Genomic DNA, 23,183 nt, shown 5'->3' on the forward strand with positions numbered 1-23,183 from the left:
CCACAACACGTTAGTTCAAATAAAGCATATCACAGGTATTGGAGGAAGAGAAACCTAACAACAAGCTTTTTTCCAGAGATGTTTGAATTAAAGACTACTTCTAATGCCACTTGCAATATACAGACTATTTAAGAGTGATGTTGACACAGTGAATAGGCAAAAGAATACCTCTGATATATTCAAGAGAGACAAACAGAACCACTTGCTAAACTACTTGTACTTTATAACAATAAATGAAGTAACAATAGACTAGGGTTACATCTAAATTTCCATGTTAGAAGCTAATTTGCCTTATTATACAAGAACATACTTCCTAGACCACTGAAAAGGCAAAGCAGTAACTGAAATAAGCCTATTTGGCTAGACGTGTTTAGGTAAGTATGCATTCAAATACAACTCAGAGTTTTGGTGTATTTTTTTCCATTTCCACAACATCACTTTTCCCTCTTGCAGTCAAAAGCAGCCTGTGTGCAGAAACCCATGCATGAGAACAGTGTGTTCTTTTCATAAATAGGCAAAATATTATCAAACTAGATCAGGATTTGGCTTAGGAAGGTTTTGAGAAACCAGACACAAAGTTGTTCAACTGCCACAGTGTATGATTTTTAAGTAGTGTGTGAAATGCACTGTATGTATGCACTACAGCAAGTCACCCCGAAAAATAAGAACCAGGAAAGCTTATGTAAGCCCATGATTAGAAGGAAGTGGGAAATGAGTCTCAGGACTAGGGCAAGTTTTGCAGTCCAGGGTTGCAGAGCTGTCTGACCCTGTAAGACCAGTCAAACCCTAACTAACCTCGCTTTCTGCCTCCCTTTTTCTGTAGGCTTTGTTTAATAGCTGGATCTCTTCCTGGTAGCCTTCCCTGACCTGATGCTGCCGCTTACTGTTCTGTCTGTGTGCCTCCACGGTGTCTGGGATGGAGATGTTGATATCACCGTCAGGATCACTTGTGGGTAAGAAGAGGGAGTAGGAAGCAGTTTCTCCTAAATCGCAGGAGACGAATCTGTTCTCCTTCCGCGAGTAGCGCAAAGAAGGAGACCTGACTTTGGTTGAGGACTGGCTGATGTTGCTGATGATTGACACGGTGTCCAAAGCCTCATCGTTGTCGCAGATTTCAAGGACCTCCAAGTGTATTTTCACGCTGGTGTCCGCAAACGTGGAGGGAGTCTCCTCTGAGTTGGGCTCATGGCCCACACTTTTCGATCGATAGACTTCTATTTTCTTGGAGGCTGGGGTTATCTTTTGCCCTTCTGCGCTGACCTCATAAGTAGATAGAGAGAGGGTTTTCCCTGTAGGTGCTTGGAGAGACACAGTCCCCTGGAATGCACATAAGGGAATAGCCAGCCCACTGGAACGCTGGGGACAGAAACATAAAGGTTATATTATTGAAATCAACACATAGACATTCATTTTATGCATCAGAATGGTAAGTTTCCTATTTTTGATATTTGATATTTTTGATTTCTTTTGATCTATTTCCCTGGAAACTATTTACAGATAATGATATTCTCCTTCTGTAGCTGAATATCTCTTAGGGCAAACATACCTGAAGGAGTGTAGCAACTTAAAAGAAGACAAGGGGTATTTCCCAGAGTTGAAAGAGAAATGAGGGTACTGATTGAAAGCAATAGACTAGATGTTCCTGTCCAAGGGTAGGATTTGGGCATTCATTACATTCATTTTTACAATGTAGAATTGCTTTTATATTTCTGCTACATATTCAGTTACATTTAAAAGTATACATAGACCTGGAGTTTGGTTGGGGCCCAAGGACTACCCTGCAGTTAGGGTGGCGCTGAACTTAGTGGCCTGTTCTGCCACCTGGGGCCATGGTGACATCAAACCACGAAAAGCTGATGAGGGCCATGTCTGGGTCCGTAGTCCCCCCAAAGTCAGGGTCTATGTTGACGCCTAGGGTCTAGGCTCAAAACAGCCATGAATAGTATATATGGGGTAACTGCATCTTAACGCAAAATGGTATCACTGTCCAGTATACATTTTTGTATTTTGTCAGTGTTGTGTAAGAGGTGTCCGTGCACGGGAAGATTCTCTCAGCATTTTCTTTGATAAAACATTTTAGTTATGAGGCTTAATAAGACATCAATTTTATTGTGCAATCAGAATAACCTATTTAAATAATCTGAGACGATTCATTTCATAGTCTGTGCTTTCTATCCATTTTAAAGCCAATGAATTAGCATTTGCCTGGGAATAATGATAGCCCATTACTGCAGTATGCTTAAGAGTGTAGGTGGCTGGGAGTTTTTTTCCCCTCCATTTGGAAATGAAAAGCTTTTCTGAGCCTCACACATACTTGAAGAGAAGAGAGCCTGCCATGTAAACATGTTAGCACAAATAATCTTCCATGATAATTGATTCAAACTTGACGACCTTGGGTATACAAAATGCCTTTTATTTTTTCACAGTTAAGCTGCTAGGTGAATTCGGGGTGAAATTATAATATAAAAAGAGTCTCTCGAGGTGATTATTTTAACAAGGTGAGGCTTTCTGCTGCTTCTGAATTATTCAATTTAAGCAAGGCTTGTGGCAGCAGCCAGGGTCATCACCTACCCAAAGCCACAGTGGGTCACAGGTTACCCAAGGCCACAGTCGGTCACGGGCTCTCTGAATTGGAAGCTGGAATGTACCATTAACTCATGAATATTTAAAGAGATTGGCAAATTTAATAGTAAAAAAAAGTCATTTGCTGACCTTTCAGTGACTTTTGGACTTAGAGTATATAAACTAAGGAGCATAAGTAGAGCAAGACTTAGCGCAGTTAGGGGAAGATGGAATGGACACACCAGAAACGAAACAAAAACCAATGGGGGTAGGGAGAAGAATTCGTGAGAAAACTAAAATTTGCTTTATGGAAATTCAGTTATTATAAAGGTTACATATTTTCATATATTTAGCTCCTCAAATTCTTTGTCCCACCATGTCTTCTTTGTATGATTAGTGAACCAAAGTATAACAACACACAAGAATTTATTAAAACAAGAAAATGTTGGGAAAGGATATAAAGACCTTTAATACGAGACTTTCACAGGAAAAGATGTATGGCAAAATCTACCCTCCCAGACTGCCAGCCTGGGCCTTAAGCCGTTTCTTTTTCTTTTAATTTGATGTATGTATGGTGGCATAGGCAGGTTCATTTTCTTATGTGGGCTCCTGTGGAGGTCAGAGGTAGACCTTTCTCAATCACTTTTTTGTTTTGTTTGTTTAAGACACTATTTTGGGTTAATTGGCTGGCCACAGGACTCGTACCTCACAGCACAGGGATTAGAATATAGTGTTTTTATATGTGGGTTCTGAGTCTCCATATTCAGGTTTCAGTATTGCACAGGAAACATCTTGACCCCTGAGCCATCTCCTCATCCCAGGCCTTTTGACTGGTGAAAGTCTAACCAGGAAGACTGATGTTCGCTATGACAAGTACTGATCCTGCTGAGCATGAGCCACACCTCCTGGTGGGGACTTCCACTTTCACACTTAGTATCCATGGTAATCTGATAAAATGAAGGCCCTAATGATCCAAAACTTATAGATGAAGTCATTGAGTTGTGGGAGGTAGCACAATTAAGTTCAAATCCCAGTCAAATCCAAGTCCAAGATCACCTGTGTCACGCCTTTTGTTCTAAGTGTTCTGTTACTCCAAGACAGTGAAACAAAACGTGTCACTCTGTCTGCTTTTTTGCAACCTTGAGGTAAACAAGGCCAACATTCCACTCTCTGCATTCAGGCATAATCTACAGTGTTCTAGGCAAACATGGAGGGAAAAAGGATTTCTTTATGTTAGGAACTAACAGAGTATTTAGAGAAGTAACTTTAACACAAAGGTTTTTAAATGGACCTTACAAGGATTACTTAACAGGGATAAGATGGGGAAAATGTGTCATGGGGTGTAACAAATAAGTGGGGCCACAAGGAGAAGAAACTGAGCTGACAGAGGTTACATTCAGGGATGATAGTCCTCAATTCCAAGATAAACATTTTAGTTTTGTGCACCATAGGCAAGGAGGAAATTCTGATATTTATTTCTACAACTATGAAGAGAATGAAGATATGTGGAATATCTACTGGGCAGACACAGTACCTGGGGCCCACTCTGTGTCCCTCATCAAGACTTAAAAAATAGAGGTGAGAAAGACATAGACATTTTATCTACATATGAGTCTATTCCTTCACAGTATTCTTTGTTGAAGACCGAAGTTAGCGAGAGCCAGAGTGATGGGTGGATCAAGCCATTACATTGTCTTTAAGAAACTTCAACTATAATGGGATAAATAGATTGAAATATATGGATGAAAAATTGCACACCATGCAAAAATAAAGACAAACAAGAGTGGCTATATTAATAGTGAAAAATACAGGTTTCAGGGAGGTAGAGAGGTGGTTCTGTGGTTAAGAGAGCTTAATGCTTCTGTAGAGTACCTACATTCAGTGCCCAGCACCTATATGACAGCTCACAACTATCTGTAACTCTGGTTCTGAGATATCTAAGTCCTCTTCCAGCCTTCAAAAGCTCTTGTACTCATGTGATACATGTACACTCACTCATGTAGGAACACACATATAGATATAATAATTTATCTTTAAGAGAAAAGAAAATAGAGACGTTAGAATGAAGAAACCTTCCAGTGACAGGAAAGAGTATTATCTGGTGCCTAAAGGATCAATCCACCAAGAAGACATAGCAGTCCTATAATGGACACAGCAAACCACAGAGTAGTGCAATACATGAAGCGAGACTGATAATACTGAAAAGAAAAATTCTCTGCAAAGCTGGAGGTGTCAACACTATCAACAAGTGAGAACTAAGCAGACAATCATCCAGAATAAGAAAACATTTCATCAATTAATGGGATCTAATCAATCTGTAGAAGATTTTAAGACAATTTTAAGACAACTGTAGAATACATATTTTCTTCAAATGTTAGTGAAATGTGGATGAAAAAATTGTTCTAGTTCATAGAACAATGTGGTGATATGTATTTTTTGAAAATCTTTTTTGAACCCCTGGATCCAAGATAACTTTTGGCAGACCTCTCAGCAAATTGATAATTCCCCTTCAGATCTTTTAAGATTGTGTACTTAACTTCCTCTCCTATTGTGTCCTCAGCCTGTTCAAATTTAGCCCACCTTTAAGAGAACAATGTAACCAACATGGCTTGCCTTGAATTTCCCACACAATTGAGCTTTTAAACCTAAGATAAATACATAGCTTTTTATCTTCAATTAGGTACTCTTCCTTGACCCTGACCCAGAATGTTCTATGTGTGTGTTGTGGTAATCATTAGCCGAAACAGCCAACAGGTTGAAAACATCTTTAAAGCAAATAGTCACCACGAGTATTGCAAACAAGGTAGATAAAGCTGGATAACACCTGCGTGCAGGCTTGTTTGCTCTTCTGAGTCAGATTGGATCAGTTTCTTTCATTGTAAAACTCTGCTAAGGATTTCTGTAAAGAATTTCTCATCCCGCTCCCAGGCTAGTTTTTCTGGGCTGTTCAATAAATACAGAGCAAGTCCTTTTCATAGACAGACACAGGGTTAGACACAAATCAGACACAGACATTCAGACAGGCATGACAATGACAGAGCAGATTCATACAACAGAGAACTCACAGATCAGTTAATAGCCACAGGCTGTAGACCTTTGGAGGACACAGGTAGATTAGAGAATTCAAACATGGGCTCACTCTTGGTCAAATTAATCTAAGAGGAAGTGATGTTGCTTTCACTTGTTAATGTGATAGGGATGCATTTTAGTATTCTCAGAGGTTATCTTTAATTTGTTAAATGACACAAAAGAAACGGAAATGCATTTAAAAAGAATAAAATTATACAGAGTATTGTTCTCTCTGTGGAATCAGGGTAACCAGAATATAATAAGAACATTTCCAAACTCTCAGAAACTCAGTAAACACTATGAAACAGTCTATGACTCAAGGACGAAATGCTGAGGGAAATAAAAGCACATTGAGCTGAATTAAAATAAATGCAGCGTATCAAAAATCCATCCTAAAGCAGCACCGAGAGAGGGATTGAAAGCACTAAATCCAAGCATTACAATACAGAAGCAGTCTCAAGTCTAAGCGTTCAGCAAGATTCATTTTTTAGAAAAGCAAAAACAAAATAAGCCAGAGCAGCATAGAAGGAGAAAATAAAACAACAGAGATCACGTAAATGAAAGTAACAGAGAAAAATTCTTGCACCAATGCTGGTTCTTAACAGATTAATGACATAGAAAACTCTAGGTGCACTGACAAAGAAAAAGGAGAAGGTACAGATGACCTGCATCAGAAAGGGTCAGGTGATAACCTTGGTTGCTGGAAGGATGGCAAGGGGTGACACACCCATCACACACTGAAATTCAACAACTTAAATAAAACGTACTGACCCCCTGAAAGCACCAGAACTACCACAGTGCATCTAAAATTAAACAGGGATTGAAGTCCGATGGAACTACCACAGTGTCTGAAACCAAAATTTGAAAAACGCCAGAGGCGAAATACCCTAAGGCCTAGATAGTTTCACTGGAGAAATCTACCAGCTTACAGTTGAACTAATAAAAATCCACTTTCTTGCAGGAACTAAAAGAGTAAGGAACACTTTGTTTCAAAGACTTGATTTTGCTTTAATACCAAAGCTATTCTGATAGTATTAGAAAATCTTACAGATTGATATCACTCATAGATACCAATGCAAATGTCTTGAACAAATCTTAACAAGTAGAATTCAGTCATTAATAAAATAATTACATATTATGACCAAGTAAAGTTTACTACAGAAATGTTTGGCTGGTTTATAATTAAAAAAAATATATTAATGTGATCCACCACAGTTAAGAAAGAAAAGTTCCATGATTGTGCTGTCTAGTTTTGCCAGCTTGACACTAGCTAAAGTCATCTGAGAAAAGGAAGCCTCGGTTGAGAAAATGCCTCCATAAGAATGGGCTGTTGGCAGGTCTGTAGGTAATTTCCCGATTAGTCATTGATTTGCAGACTGTGCTCAGCCCTCTGTGGGTGTTGCCAGCACTGGGCATGGCCATGTGTTCTCTAAGAAAGTAGATTGAGAAGGCCACAGGGAGTAAGCCAAAGCAGCATCCTTCCACAGCCTCTGCATCGGCTCCTGTCTCCAGGTTTCAGCCCTCCTTGAGTTCCTGTCCTCCTGTCCTTCAGTGATGCAGTACAATGTAAAACTGTAAATCAAATCAACCTTTTCCTCCCCAGCTTGATTTTTGGTCATGGTGTTTCATCACAGCTATAGAAACCCGAACTAAAACAATGATCATACTAACTGATGCAGGAAAAAAAAATCAGTTTTCAAAATCAAATATCCATTTATGATTAAACAATATGAAAAGAGGAATGAAAGGAACTCTCCTCACTTTGGTAGAATCGGAGCTGTGTAGCTGACTGCATTAAATGGAGAAAGAGACTTTTCTCCCAAGAGCTGGAGCAAGGTAAGGACAAAGGTGTTTACTGTTCTGTTCAGCACAGTTTTAGCACAGCTCACAGCGAAGGAAGAGAAACAAAAAGGATTTGATCAGAAAAGAAGGTGTGAAACTGTAGCTATTTGTAGGTCACATGATTAATTCATAGAGAAAATCCCTGGGAATCATAAAAATTCAAGACTAAGCATAGATCCAAATAAGATTTTAAGATATAACTTTGCAAGATCCTTGGTGTTTTTTATACCAGCAATGTATATATGCTGAGAAAAACCTGAAAATACAGTAGTATGTACAATTGCTCATAAAGTTAAATATTAAGATTTAAAGCTTATTTATAGACTTCTAAATGGGCAATGATCACTCACTGCTCTCTACCCCAGGGCCATCTCTACAGCCCTCACAACAGTTTTTGACAGACATCTCCACAAGCCCGCTTCTTCATGATATAACTTTTGTGGCTAGGCAAACTTGGGTTCTCAGAATGAGAAAACATAACTCTATCTCAAACCCTCTAAATTATCTCAAAGACTCACTTCCCAGATTTCCAAACAATTCTAAAATAAATTTCTTATCCCACAGTACAAATTGAAACGCTTTTTTGTTGTTTGTTTGGCTGGTTGTTTTTGTTTTTGTTTTTTCTGTCCTTACTGATAGAAGCTGGAGAGATGGGCTTGAGAAAAGGTTCAGGAGTTAAGAGCACTGCCTGCTCTTCCAAAGGTCCTGAGTTCAATTCCCAGCAACCACACAGTGGTGCACAACCATCTGTAATGAGATCTGGTGCCCTCCTGAGGAAGAGACCTGGTCAGGCGTCCTCATCAACTCAGACCATAAAACCCAGTATAGACAAGTTCAACAGAATCACCTTATAGAGGATGCCCATGCTTGCTTCAGCATTGCCAGGGAATACACGTCATTCATTCATTCAACTGATACAAGCTGCTACTCTGGTACATACTTAATAAAAGAAAAGAAGAGAAAACCCAAACATAACTTAATTAAAGAAAATATTGATGTTATTTTATTTTCCTCATTATTGTGTGTGTGGCACAGGTTCTTATTGCCATAGCACATGTGCAGGTCAGAGGACAACCTCCCAGACAGGGTTCTCTTCCTCCTCTCTGCGTTTTTCAGGCTTTTACCTGCTGGTTCTTTTTCCAAGCCCAAGGGACCCAAGGGTACTCATGGATGAAGTAGGCAGAACACAGTCCAATTATATAGAACATAGAACTTCTATCATAGAATTTAAGAACAGCCATGAAACTGGAAAAGAGTTCAATCTCATGTGTAAACCTCTAAGAGCAGTGTTTTTTTTTTCTTTTTAAAAAAAAAGCAACACAAGGAAACAAATAAACAAAGAAAAGACCCATCCCTGACATAAACAACTATATAGAAAGATGACTAAGCAGTCAGAGGGCTGCAGATACAGATTTTCTTTTTCTATTTCTTTTCTTTTCTTTTTTTTTTTTGACTGTCCTAGAACTCCCTCTTTAGACCAGGCTGGCCTCAAACTCACAGAGGTCCACCTGTCTCTGCCTCCTGAGTGGTGAGATTAAAGGTAGTGTCACCATCGCCTCGTGTACAGATTTCATTTTGGAGAGGTGGTTTGGGGGTATTGGTACTCAACGTAAAGTCTGCAGACAACAAAAAGATCTTGGGGGCTGTGCCAGCTGTTGGGGCTCTTTGGTCACATTCACACACAGCTGATTGCTGATGGTGCAGAAGCAATAACCAGTAAAGTAGGTGTGTGAGCATGAAGGAAGGCCCTGCCATAAAATTCAATGAGGAATCACCGTATGTTTCATCGCTGTGCACAAAGTAAGAATATCCACAAAGTCCCTGCATGCTCTTGGACACTGGTTAGGAGAGTGCCTGGCTACTCTAGAAGACCCTGTTCTAATCCCGTGCACCGTGGCGGGCACCTGTAACTAACTCCAGCTCCAAGGGATCTGACACTCTCTTCTGGCTTCTGAGGACACACACAGATGTACTAGCAAAACACTTTGGATAATGGAGAACACTATTATCTCTATTTTTCAGAGAAAAGTAGGACACCTTTTCAGACAGCAAGTGGGCGAGCCAGGATTCAAATCTGACAGATGGCTCTGGGGAAAGAAATCATACTCTACGATTCGTTATCTTATATCTTAATCGAGTACCTATTTCCATGCCCGAAGCCACAAAATAACTACACATTTGTCCGTCTGTCATAATCTCCATGCAGACCAATCTGTAGTTCTTTCTGGGTGTGTCACTTTAGTTCACTCCGTTTTCTCTCCTCAGAGCTTTGTTATATTGCTTGAATTTTAAAAAATAATGAAGATCCACTACACTATTGTTATGTAAAAAATAAAGTCATTATTCTCAAGACAAAACTCAATGCAGATCATTTTGCTTTTGAAAAAAAAAAATTGAAAAGTAAAATCCGGCTCTTTAGTCGAAAAGCATGAAAAGCCTCTCTCCTCTTCTTCCTGAACTATTTTCCTCCTCCTACTTGTACAACTATAGAACGTGATACATGGAAATTGTTTCCTAAAACTAAAAGTGATTTAGAAGGCAAAGTTTGCAGAATCTTCACAACTGGGCAAATACTGGAGCAATCAGAAATTATAACAAAGATTCTTGTAGAAAAATTTAAAGAAAAATGTCCTGACATTATTGGATCTCATAAAAGGTGTGGGTTAATGATGAAGCTATCCATAAAGCATCAGCCACAGGCACAGTCGAACTTAAGCACTGGCCTCCTTGAATAAGAACTTTGCAACAGTAAAATATTCAACTGTAGTAGTTGCTTGGTATCCATGGAGGACACATCTAAGAACTTCACTGGCACCAGGCAAAGGTGTTGCTTGCCTTTAATCCCAGCACTTGGAAGGCAGAGGCAGGTGGATCTCTGTGAGTTCAAGGCCATCCTGGTCTACAGAGCTAATTTCAGGACAGGTACACAGAAAAATCCCATCTTGAAACAAAACAAAAATCAAAAAACAACAACAAGAAGAACAGATCTTCACTGGCTGTTTGAATTCACAGATAGTGCTGAGTCTGAATGCCTTGCTTCCCCTCTACTTATAGATGTGCAGACTGAAGGTGCTCCATCTTAATCCTGCGCTTACTGATCACGAGGGCCATAGCGTTTGTTGCTGGAGACACGAGAGCAAATCAGGCATATTCTTCTTTTCTCCTTCCTAATTTCACAGACAGGAAATTCTTCCCATAGATCTTTAGCAGTCTCAGCAGCTGCCTCCCAACACACACACTTTTCTTTATTCAATTGAGAACATTCTTCCTTTAATTAGCATCACTACTTTTGCATCTGGGTTGTCCGGAAGTAAAGAAAGGATTACTTGAACACAAGGCCTGGTAAAGCACAGCAGAAGACCTGATGATTGAGAGGGCTACAAAGTGACTAACTATATTTAAAAGAATATATTAGAAGGACGATGTATACCCTGGGAGGGACAGACGAAATCTCATCATTACTCAAAGATTTTTTTTTCTTTTTAAATTTTCACTATTTTGAACTTTCTCATTTAATGTTTTTTTAGGCTGCACTTGAAAACTGGTAGCTGCTACTCTGGGAAGCACATTGTAACTTGCCTCATGGTTATTACAAAATACCTCACAAAGTGACTTAAGGAAAGCCAGGCTTATTTGGCTCACAGTTCCAGGCTACACTCCGTTATGGTGGGGAAGCGATGGTTGCAGACTGAAGTAACTCACATTTTATCCTCTAAAGGATATCCTTTATCCTTTACCACATTTCATTAGTTAGGAACCTGGGAGTAATGGACGCTAGTGTTCTTCTTCCTGTCTCGTTTTTACTCACTCCAGGACTCCCTCCCAGATAATCCTAAACTGTGCCACTCACAGTTAAGGCGAATTTCCCCTCTTCATTTAATGTTATATAGATACCCTTCAAAGGCTGCAATGGTTTGAATGAGAAATGACTGTATAGTCTCAGGCATTTGAGGTTTGCTTTTGCATTTAATGACCATTTGGGAGGCTTATGGGGGAATGGCCTTGGAGAAGGCGGTTTTAAGAATTCAAAGATTCATGCTGTTTATAATTTCCTTTGGGTATCCTGCTTATGATTTGAAGATGAAAGCCCTCAGCTCCCTGCTCCTATAGCCAGGCCTTTATTCTACCATCATGGACTCTTTGGATCTCTTTGGAAAGGTAAGCCCAAATAAACTCTTCTATAAGTTGCTTTGATGGTGGAGTTTTATCAGAGCAAACGAAATGTAACCAATACACAGGCATACTCTAAGGCTAATCTAATCTAGATACGCTTCCACAGGGATGGTTAAAGGCTTGTCTCCTAGGGGGCTCTAAGTCCTGTTAACAACCAATATTAACCTTTAAAGGATCACTGTATTGGCGTGTTTCTGAGAAAAGAATACTATACACACTCATTCCAACGTCAGGAATAGAAAATGTTCTTGCTTCTTTACTAAATCTAGGACTTCTGGGTACAATTGCAGATTAGAAGTATCACCACTGAAACTTAATGAAAGAAAACACTCAAGATAAAACATTTTTATCTTCCAAGAGACAGGGTGGTACATGAATAGTATCAAGTCAGGCATGGCTTCTGCAGAAAGGCAGGTGGGAGAGCTAAGAATAAGCAGCCAGCTAAAGATCCCCTCGAATTGGCACCTATTGAGTAAATTAAGCTTTCTAGGGGACAGCAGTAATAGCTGTAAGGGAAGTGCTGTTCCTTGCACAATCTCACCTTAAATAGGCCACAGTTGCGTGCCATGCTTTTGGCGAACTACAGGAAAAGGACTTACAACCTTCCCTCCCCAAATGCCAGAACATCACAGAACATTGTGGCTGCAGAGTTCAGTGGCCCTTCCCACCACCCCCACCTCTGGAGCCTGGTAGAACCAGGGGGATCTAAGACCTTCCCTTTTCAACTCAGTGCGGCTGTGTGAGCAGGTCCTTCCGTATGTATGTCTTATAGTGCTTTTATGTTTGCATATTTCTCAGTTCCATCTTAGTGTTGCTCTATCTGTTTCTTCTCCATCTACTAAAAGGAACTCTTTTTTACACCTTTCACCCTTATCTCAAATAATCTGCTCTTATTCCTATATCGTTCCCTCTTCCTCTCACTTTTATCCTTCTCCTTTTTACCTTTGAATTGTAATCTTCACAGTGTTTTACAATCTATAAGATTTGTGTTTCCTAATGATAGTCTAACTCCCCCCCCCCTTGGCTACTTTATCCACCTTAGTTTTCTTACTTTTGATCTAGTATTTATTCCTGTTCTCACACACTTCCTTCCCAACCATAATCATATTAACTAAAACTAACTCCAATATATTTCTTACTATTTATGATTGCTTATCTTCCAATAGTTTTCTTAAGTCAGAAGGGCGACGATTTTAACTAATTAACACAACATTTGTATAGTAATAAGAAGTAGCTATAGTAGTTCTCACAATTAATATTGTACTCAGAAAATAGTATAGGGTCTGCACTAATCACCCTGAGCTCCTGGACTGAGGAAATAGTTTCTGAATTGTTCCCCTCAATCTTCTATCTATAAATGCCATATAAAATTGCAAACACTTTAACTGAAAGAATACAGCTGTTAAAAAAAACGCAAGCAACAAAATTATACAAAATGTATAAACTCCAACACAGCAACTTAAGAAATAAGAGAAACAAAGAAAACATAATTCCTCCAAAATTTCCCAATCCCACAATAATAGATGAGTATATGGGATTGAAAATCAGGAACCACCTCTTTCTTGCCTCCAAGAAATGCATGTCATCAAGATGCAAAAGATGCATGCAAAAGACAGATCCGACCTTAGAGTGAAAGAATGCACTGGGTGTTTCAGGGAAGTGGGCAGAAAAAACAAGCAGGTGTTATTGTTCTAACACCTGACAAGCTAAACTTCAAGCCGAAATAGGTGATGAAAGACAGGAAGACACTTCACACTGACTGAGCAGTTCAGCAAGCGGATACTGCTGTTGGAAACAGGAATTCTGAGCACAGGTGCACCAAATTTCATAAAAATAAATGCTATTATATGTAAAAGTTACAGATTAACCCTAACATAAAAGAAGTGGGTAACTGCAATCCCTTACTTTCTGCAGCTGACAGTTCTTCCCAACCAAAAATAATCAGAGAAGTATGCAAAATAAATGACATCATATATCGAATGTGCTTAACAGGCATCTAAGGACTATTCCATCCAAAAACCACAAATATACATTCTCCTCAGCAGGCCAGGGACTTCCTCTAAATTAGGTCTTCTATTACAATATAAAGCAAGTTTTAACAACACAAGGAAATGAAAGTAATTCCATTTCTCCGATCTGATCACAATGGAAAAAAATACAAATACAAAAAAATACAAAAGAAACCCCAGAGCATGCACAGAATTATGGGAGATTAAATAACACACTACTCAATGATAAATGAGTCCTTGAAGGTAGTTATAGGAAAAAAAAATTAAACCCTAGATTTAAATGAAAATAAATGCAGGCATACCAAATGGCTTGGGTTGATATTGTAAATTCAAGGTCAAGTTTTAGGTAAAATCATTCCTAAAAAAAAACTGGAAGCAAAGGAAGTGGTGAGCGCCAGCCCTCAGTGCAATGATGTCAAGCCATCATTAGGGAGGCGATGTCTCTGACATCCACTTCCTCTGTCCTAGCTGTCTGCTTGCTATGCAGCGACATTACTTTCCCTGTATAGACTTTCAAGCTACATGCTGTCACCAAGCTTAAGCAATGATGGATGTCTGGTATTAGCTAAATAACAATGTTTGATAGCAGTTTGTTTCTTAAAGTTCAGATGCCGTATATTTCTTAGGAAATATCTAATATAAAATGTTAGCGCAAATGTTCGCGTAAGAGCCACTTATGAATACTGCTCTTTTCTCCCTCTTATTTTCTTAGTAAGGAACACTGCTGTTTTAATATGAAATTTTATTTGAGATAAGTTAGCAGTCATGACTTTAAATGTTTAATAATATTAGAGAATATCTTCTCAATAACTCCACAGTAAAACACTACATTTTATAAATATTGTATTTTTCAAATGTGTTCACCCGTTTTTTTTTTCCACAAGAGTTTGTCTCCTCCCATTAAACTGATTCAAGGCTATAATCACAGTTTACCTAAGGACATTTCTATCCGTATTAAATCTGTGTAAATTTCAGTCCAAAGTGTTTTAGGTGATTTTGTGAGCCATAAACTAGAACATTATTTTCCCTGGGAAGCTAGACATGCCAGAATATTAGCTTTGAAGATGAGAAAGGGAGCATAATCCTTTAAGTTATCATGAGTTAAATTATATTTTATTGTAATTCATATTCCTGTACTAACTAGACTTATATTTCATGCTAAGTGAATTATGCTGAAAGCGGACACATGCTTATATCCTTGATTGTGAAAAGTGGATATAGTTTCTTACAGGTGCAAAATTGTCTAGAGGAAGGGATGCCTAGCTGGCTGCTAGTGGTGTTCCTGGGAGAGGTTAGCATTTGGAGCAGGAGACTAAGTAAGGGAATGGCCCACCAATACCAGAGTCTGAGGGCTGAGGAAAGAGACTGAGAATACACAGGTTTGTTTCATGTTTTTGACAAAACATCTTGAATTCCTTCCCTCAGATACCACACTCCTGTTTCTCCAGTTTTTGAGCTTGAACAGGGACTGACCCTGTTGGGCCAATGCTAAGGATCGGGAACTTGGGTGGGGCTCTTAGCAGCTTGCTTTTCTGCTTTTCAGGTAACTGGGGATGCTACAGACCCACTAGGTTCTCCTTCTCACAGATGGCATCTCTTTGAACTTCCTGGTTTGTTATAGAGGGGGAAGCAAGTCTACGACGAATCTGTTTTATGCCTGTCTCAAAGCTATGTGTCTTTCCTGTGAATTTTCAAACTGGGTAGTTTAAGTCATGCAACTCTGTTTTATGTGTGCTGTGATTTAAATTGTTCTTTGATGTGGGATTCAATACGAAGTTTCACCACAGACTAAATCATAGCATGTATGTGTGTACATGCATGAGTCCTTTATTTTTTATAGAAATAAATAAACAACACAAACCCAAATCACCCCATCCTACTTCTATTGCCTAGAAAACTAAGATTAGGTCCAAATGGCGAGTGAACACAAATGGTTTTTGTTTCAATGCACAGTTTTATATTTTTCAGCGTTTGTTCATTAGTGCAGCTGATGAAGTGTGTGTAAAGGGTGAGGTTTCTAGTTCAACTTGAAGATACTAGTCGGACCTTGTTCTTTCTGGAACCAAACTTTCTGTTGGCATTCTTCTGCAGAGATGGTCGCATACATGACAAGTACCCAAATGATGAACTGTGAAATTACTCATGTGTGACTAGGTTTTCTCCACCACAGAATTAATGCCCTATAGCGCCAGCTCTTCACGGTTGTCACCATCACTTAGCATAAACAGGGAAGAAAGCAAAACCAGTAGGAGAAATGCAAACCATGTCCTGCAACCGAAGTGCACCCATCTGACTTAGTCCTGCATTTATGCCTTCACATTGCATTACACCTGTGTGATGTCAAAATAAAACAACATGATTTCACCTGAGGTAGGGGTTTCTCAACTTGTAGCTCGAAAACTTTGGGTATAAAATATCCTGCATATCAGATATTAGCATTAGGCTTCATAACAGTATCAAAATTATAGTTATGGAGTAGCAACAAAATATTTTTTTGATTGGGGGACACTGCAACATGAGGAACCATATGAAAGGCTGCAGCAGCATTGAGAACGTTGAGAACCACGAGGATAAGACCTCACTTAGCCTTCGTATCACAGAAACAACAGAGATAACTGTAATATCTTCATTGGCTTCCTGATTGTATTTGTCCCATCTCTCGCTCCAAAGTGACACCCCTAAATACCATCCTAAGATGGGGATCAGGGATCACACATGAACACAGTGCCCTCATAGATAGAACAGTTTCATTATCTAGAGGCTGTCATTATTATTGAATTATTATTATTATTATTGCTATTCTTGTTATTTTTTTGAGACAAGGTCTCACTATCTAGTGTTGGCTAGTTTGGAACACACTATATAAACTAGATTGAACTGGAACTCAGATCTCCCAGACCGAGCACTGATTTTAAAGGTATGGACCACTACCTTGTCCTGTCTTTATTACTAAAGCCAGGAGTTCCCGGAATTCAGGCAAACTGTTGCTGAATCTTACAGCACTTGTTGGTTATCTTTGTACCTTATGTAAAGTGTAGACAGAGTCATTCATGAAAGAGAAAACTAAACATCTTTACTGGTAAGAATATTGAAGCCTACTCTGGCTGGAGAAATGTCATGCGTTTCTGCATTTGGAATCTCTCGTTCAGCAAGAAGTCCTTTACTACCTCATTAGATCAACCACTTCCTTACGCATCAGAGTTTTTGAAAGGAACATTGTAAATTTAAAATTCTGAATTTGTAATGAACAACTATTAATTACTGTAAGGTCAGAATCACTAGCAAGGGCAGAGACTTGGGTGAGGAGGTAACAGAGCAGACAGGCAGGGAAAGGGAGGAGCACAGACCAGGGAAGGGTAGAGAATGAACTAAAACAAATTATGTTTTAGTGCCACAAACACTTTCAAAATTAATAAAAATCATCATCTAAAAAATATTCAAACAGCCAATATCTGTTTCTAAAAACCCAAAGTATTTAATGGTTAGATTATTCATGTGGAGAGTTTTTGAAGGCTTTGTTGATGGGTAGGATGCTTTTGTTATGTGTGTTTTCTTTCAAAAAAGAAGTTTATTAGATTAAGCACTTGTTATTAGGCAGCTATCAAAATGCATTTCCAGCAAACCCAAGCTCAGCATCTTTTGAGCTAAATCAGTGTCAGGATGAGATTTAAAAACAGGAACAGCTGTAATCCCAGCACTTGGGAGAGAGAGACAGGTGAATCTCAGTGTGGTCTACTGAACAAGTTCTAGAACAGCTGGTGCTACACAGAGAGAAACTCTGTCTTGTAAAACAAAAACAAACAGGAAGAGTAAAGCCAGTGAGCAGGTTCTAGGGACAGAGAGCAATGGACAAAACCCGTCCCCTCCCCTCCTATCCTCTCTCTGCCCTTCTCTTCCCCTTTCTCCCCTCCCTCCTCTTTCTCCTTTCCTTTCCTTTCCTTTCCTTTCCTTTCCTTTCCTTTCCTTTCCTTTCCTTTCCTTTCCTTTCCTTTCCTTTCCTTTCCTTTCCTTTCCTTTCCTTCCCTTCCCTTCCCTTCCCTTCCCTTCCCTTCCCTTCCCTTCCCTTCCCTTCCCTTCCCTTCCCTTCCCTTCCCTTCCCTTCCCTTCCCTTCCCTTCCCTTCCCTTCCCTTCCCGTCCCTTCCCTTCCCTTCCCTTCCCTTCCCTTCCCTTCCCTTCCCTTCCCTTCCCCTCCCCTCCCCTCCCCTCCCCTCCCCTCCCCTCTCCTCTCCTTTCCTTTCCTCCCTCTCCCTTTATTCTTCCCTTTCCCTTTCTGCCTCCCCCGACCCCACACTCACTCTGGCACAGAGCACCACCCTGAGAACTGGGCTCCAGCTCAATTGCCATCCTTATGAGCTTGTTCCACTCTGCCACAATATAAATGAAAACGGGCAGAAAACTGGACGTCTTCCTGTTACTCTTTGCATATTCATTTTCAGATGACTGAGCATTATAAATGTTGCCAATTAACAACTGCTCTGTCACTTTCATCCGAGAGATTTTGCTTTTACAGGCAGAGCTTTTACAAAATAAGGTTTCATTGATTGTTCTACTATATTTCCAAATTGATTCAGCTCTGTTGGTCTTCAAGTACATGGACTTTACATTATCTTATAGTGGATGATTATCTTAAAGTGTCCTAGGTCATAACAGTAATGTCTCATTGCTTTCTTTACTTGGTATAAAAGTCACAAAGAGTGAGGACCAAAAATAAAGAGTAGACCATAAGATACAAGGTAGAAAAGATAACAACTTCACCATGTTAAACTGGAGAAATGGTGAAAATGAATCCCATCAATAAAAATGTGAAAGTTTGTAACTCTGACATAATATGCAAAATTGAGTTTGGTACAATGTACTATGTTTTATAAAGATGTATTACTTTGTAGAAATAAAAACCGCTTAAGAATAAGTATTTGTGCAAACAAGTGAAGGAAAATATTGCCAACTCAAATGGATCAAATGTACACTAAAATTATCTACTTTCCTTCCCAACTCCTTTTTATGTAAATGAAACTGTAAGTTCAAATCAATTCTTCTACAAGTTGTCTTGATCCTGGTGTTTTGTCACTACACTATAACAGTGACTAATAACCCTGCTGAAAGTCAGAAAAATTCTTCTCAACAAAGAAAATGAATTACAATATGCCTTCGTAGGAGTCTCCAAGATTTCTTTTAACTCTAGCACTGGTATGAGAGACAAAGAAAAAACTAAAATTGGGTCTTGTAAGTAGAGCAGCACAGGCTTTTGGCTCTTTTGATATGTGAATTTTACCAGAGATCTGTGGGAGGAGCGTGGGGAGCAAGTATTGGCCCCATTTGTACAGGACGGAATTGTCAGCAGTGAGGTTTCAACCTTGTAAGTCTGAGCTGCTTCAGAGAGGGTCTTGGTCAATAACAGGCAGCCACATATAACAGAACTCAGACAAAGGCAAAGGGTGGAGAAATACAGCATCTCAGTATCTTTATGAAATTGGTTCTAGGAATCCCTGTGGTTGCCCAAATCCACAGATGTTCAAGTGTTTTCTATAAGATAAAATTTGTATATCAATTAAATCTTTGCTCTTATAAGCATCAAATGATCTTTATGTTCATTCATAAAATTGTTGAATCTGTAGATGTGAACCTTGTGGATTACAAGAGACAGAATAACAGAAGTCTGAGAAGAGAGAAGTACTCTTGGCTGAGCACCAAGTTCAGAGCATTGAATTCAAAGAGCTCCAGATTACTTTACCAAAAATCACTCTGGGGAAAGCTAATTCATTAAAAAGTCATTTTGCCTGAGACCTACAACAGTGATCTGCTTGCAAAATATACTAGTGCAATAGCAGCACGGTGGTATGAATAACCAGCTACTTTTGATTGGATTTAAGGCTTACTATGTGAGATGGAACCTATACCTGACACTGCTAACAGGGCCAAGAACCTGAGACTAGGTAGTGTATGGGCCTCTGGAAAACCCAATCCTATCATTCAGCTGAAGGAACACAGCAATAAAATGACTCCTGAGGCTGCTATACCCATAGATCAGTGCTTCACTCAACTACATCAGAAAAGCTTTTTCTTGGAATATATAGGAATTAACACAGAGACTCGCAACTGGACCATGTGGGAAGGGAAGGAGACAGGGAGGGAGGGAGGGAGGAAGAGAGAGAGAGAGAGAGAGAGAGAGAGAGAGAGAGAGAGAGAGAGAGAGAGATGTTGGAGCACTCAACCCTAAATGGGATATCTTCATAAAATCCCGACCATCAATGCTCAGGAGTCTATGTGCAAGAGAAAGAAGAAAGGTTGTAAGAGTGAGAGGTGATGGATAACTTCAAGGAAACAGTGCTTTGCCGACACAATAGTGGGCTGATGTGCACCTGAATTTAGAGAGACTATGATGCATATATGAACTCAAAGAGATGGCGCCTCCACAGGCTCAAGATAGGGTTCAAGCAATGAGAAGTGAAAGTAGACACTGGGTCCTATCCTTTACCAAGATGTCATCTTGACTTAGTACCCACTGGCTAATAGAAAATCAGTTTTCTCCAATGGAGTCTCATTGGATATATCAACTAACCCTAGGGCAGGTGTCATGCCCATGAGTAGTTAGTTGACCAACACAAAATTAACTCAAAGTATTTTTGTTGATTTTGTTTAATTTGTTTGGAAATTTTTTGCCTTATTGTTTTGATTTTCATTTTTGTGCATTATTTTTATGCTTTTTCTTTTTTGTATCTTGTTTTTCTCTTCTGAAAGAGAAATAGGGAGAAAAAGAACATAAAGTTGGGTGGGTAGGTAGTGCAGAGAAACTAAGAGAAATTAGGGGATGGACAAAGAAAAAAATAGTTTGGCAAATGATCCAGCATAAAAAAAAAAAAAAGATCAAAAATCTGAGTCCTGGTGAATGGTCCTGAATGCATTCTATTAATGATCATGTTTTGCAAGTCTGCGTTAGTAATAATTTCCTATTTATCAAATGCCAAAGTAGGAACAGTTCATTTTCTTTTAAGAATGTTCTTAAACTGAAGGTTCATAAGAATATTTCTGCTATTCAATATATTCAGAAGGATATGTTTTTGTTTACACTTAAGCAAAATATACCCTTGCATATAGCCTTAATTTCTAACATATCCAAGATAATTTAAAACATTTCAAGGTAATGTTCCTTAAAAATAATTGCTGCTGGGTTTATTAAGCTTAGCAGTTAATCTATTAAGAATTTGTCCTTTAGGGAATTTATTTTGGATGAACTGGTCTGTCTTCTATGTGGACAGAATGGAGGACTGGAATGGCAAATTCTATACAGAATGGCTCTAATTTGGGTTGAGCTATAGCAACTGTGGTGGCTTGAATAAAAATGGCCCCTTTAGGCTCACAGGGGTGGCAGTATAAGGAGGTGTGGCCTTGTTGGAGTAGGTGTGGCTCTGTTGGAGGAAGTATGTCATTTGAGGTGAGCTCTGTGCTCTCAGAATCTCAAGCCAGGTTTAATGGCTCACTATCTCTTCCTGCTCCCTGTGGTTTCAGATGCAGAATTCTCAGCGACCTTCACAGCAACATGCCTGTATCTGGGACCAACCTGTAGAAAGGGATTCTGTAATAATTCTGGTTGACTGAGAACTGAATTCCTAGCTACGTATTTATATTCTACTAAAGCCCAAAGGACTCCAAAAGCATCTAGCCTAGATCTGCAGAAGATGAAATTAGACCCAGTTTGGGAGAACTGTGGAAGGCAGAGACGGAAAACGATGGGGCTGAGAAGTTGCCCAGAGGACACGCTCAATCACCATAGACCACGTAGTAAGTTGTCCCGTCTTTGCTTACAGGCACTTGTTGATAGATAGATTTCTTCTATAGAGAAAAGCCGTGTTTCTTCTGATTTGGGCTGAATCTCTCACAGACCCACAGTGGTTGGCACTGAAACAGCTTTAAACATGTTTTGACTTTACATAGTTACATGGGTTGTTAAGAACTCTTTTTAAGTCACAGGTTCACTCACTCATGACGAAGCCCTCATTTTCCCTTTGTTTTGGGGTAGTTCACCAGTTTTCAGGGTCTCCTATCCTACCAGTGGCGTTACACGCATGCCTTGATCTCTGAGGGAATGCTGTGTATGGTCTAAACACTTTCCATTTTTCCTAGTTCATATACTGAAACCCTAATCATTTGGATGATTATATTAGGAGATGCAAAATTTTGGGGAGAGACCTGCCTCATGAAGGGGTTTAATACCCTTGTTAGGTAGGCCCAAAGAAAACTGATTGATCCTTCCACCATAAGTGGACACAACAATCAACCAATTGTCTGTGAACCAAAGCCATCTTCAGATGCTGAAACTGAAGATATCTAACCTGGATTTCTCAAATTCTACAACTGAGAAATAAATTTACTTTATCTGTGGTATTTTATTACAAGGACCCAGGCAGTCTGAGACAGGAAGAAAGGAAGCTACATATGGGATCTTAGGTGATGGCAACAGTCGTTAAGCATCCCCAAGTGTTCTTCAGGAACACTTTTTAAGTGTTGAAATTCTGGATGGTCAGATTGCTGAGTGCTGTAGCTGAGAAAAGGCTCTAGGCATGCCCCAAAGGCCTCCCGTGAGCTTCGACTTTAAAGGGAAGATTGCAAATCACTGTTACTAGCTAAGCAATGATACAACTATTTGGCTGCATCAGACTTTTTTAACTTTATAAAGCATTTAGGCACACTTCAAATATAAAACTAGTCATTTAAAACTAAAGTCTATTTGCCTTGTCACTAACTACCTCAGTTACACAGCTCTGTAACAGAAAGGAGTACTTTAAATAATAAGTAGCAAAGGTAGGAATTATATAGCTGCACTAAAGGTTAAAATGTAGGCTTCTATTTAACTAGGGCAGGAAAAATCTCGATTCTTTGGAAAGACTCATGAAGTCAGATCTGGAGAGTGTGTGATGCATGAAGCCAAGATCAAACTGAGATCAAACTAAATATCAAAGCTGGGAAAGACCTGGGATTATCCACTGCAATCTTCCTTCCTTTTCAAATGTCTCAATTTTTGAATGAGAAAAAAAGGGCAAAGAACCCATCAAATTATCACATATTTAAACAGATCCAGAGCCAGACTACGGTCCAAATTCTGCAAGGCAACCAAGAAGCCATCTGAGCTTCTAGGACTTCTGTGCGTTGATGCAAAGTCAACAGTGCCAGGAGAAGGCTAATTTAGTGTCTGTGGTTGTGTTTGTCTGGTCCAGACAGCCACTTGCTTTGCCCATTGAACAGCTGTGGAAGAATTATTCATGCTTGTTCTGAACAGCAGAGGACTGTATCTGAATCACTGGCTTCTCTTTTTCTAGTTCCCTTCTGGAAACTTCAATGGACATACTCTAAAAGGGCGTGTAAATAGACTGTGGCCCCTAAGAGGGATTCTCTAATTTGTGGATGTGATTGAGTACATCTCTGTGTTAGGGAAACAGGTATTATTAATGGTGTAAGTATCTTTATTAAAGGGTATACATGCTAAGTATGTATTTTTGTTCATGAGTTGTATCTTCATCGGTTCTTATATA

At 39.3% G+C, this 23,183-nt stretch overlaps 1 protein-coding gene across 1 annotated transcript in view; it reads right to left on the reverse strand.

Annotated features, from left to right (window-relative positions):
• Positions 1-622: 622 nt before the first annotated feature.
• The window catches only part of Gpr149 (G protein-coupled receptor 149), a 50,712-nt gene continuing 28,151 nt past the window's right edge, over positions 623-23,183 (reverse strand). The window contains exon 4 of the mRNA XM_050147529.1: positions 623-1,356. Coding sequence (XP_050003486.1) covers positions 787-1,356 — 570 coding nt within the window. The 3' untranslated portion in view covers positions 623-786. The remainder of the gene's footprint in view (positions 1,357-23,183) is intronic.

Source organism: Alexandromys fortis, unplaced genomic scaffold, assembly GCF_014885135.2.
Source record: "Alexandromys fortis isolate MF-2015 unplaced genomic scaffold, M_Fortis_MF-2015_v1.1 scaffold_53, whole genome shotgun sequence".
Taxonomy (NCBI): domain Eukaryota; kingdom Metazoa; phylum Chordata; class Mammalia; order Rodentia; family Cricetidae; genus Alexandromys; species Alexandromys fortis.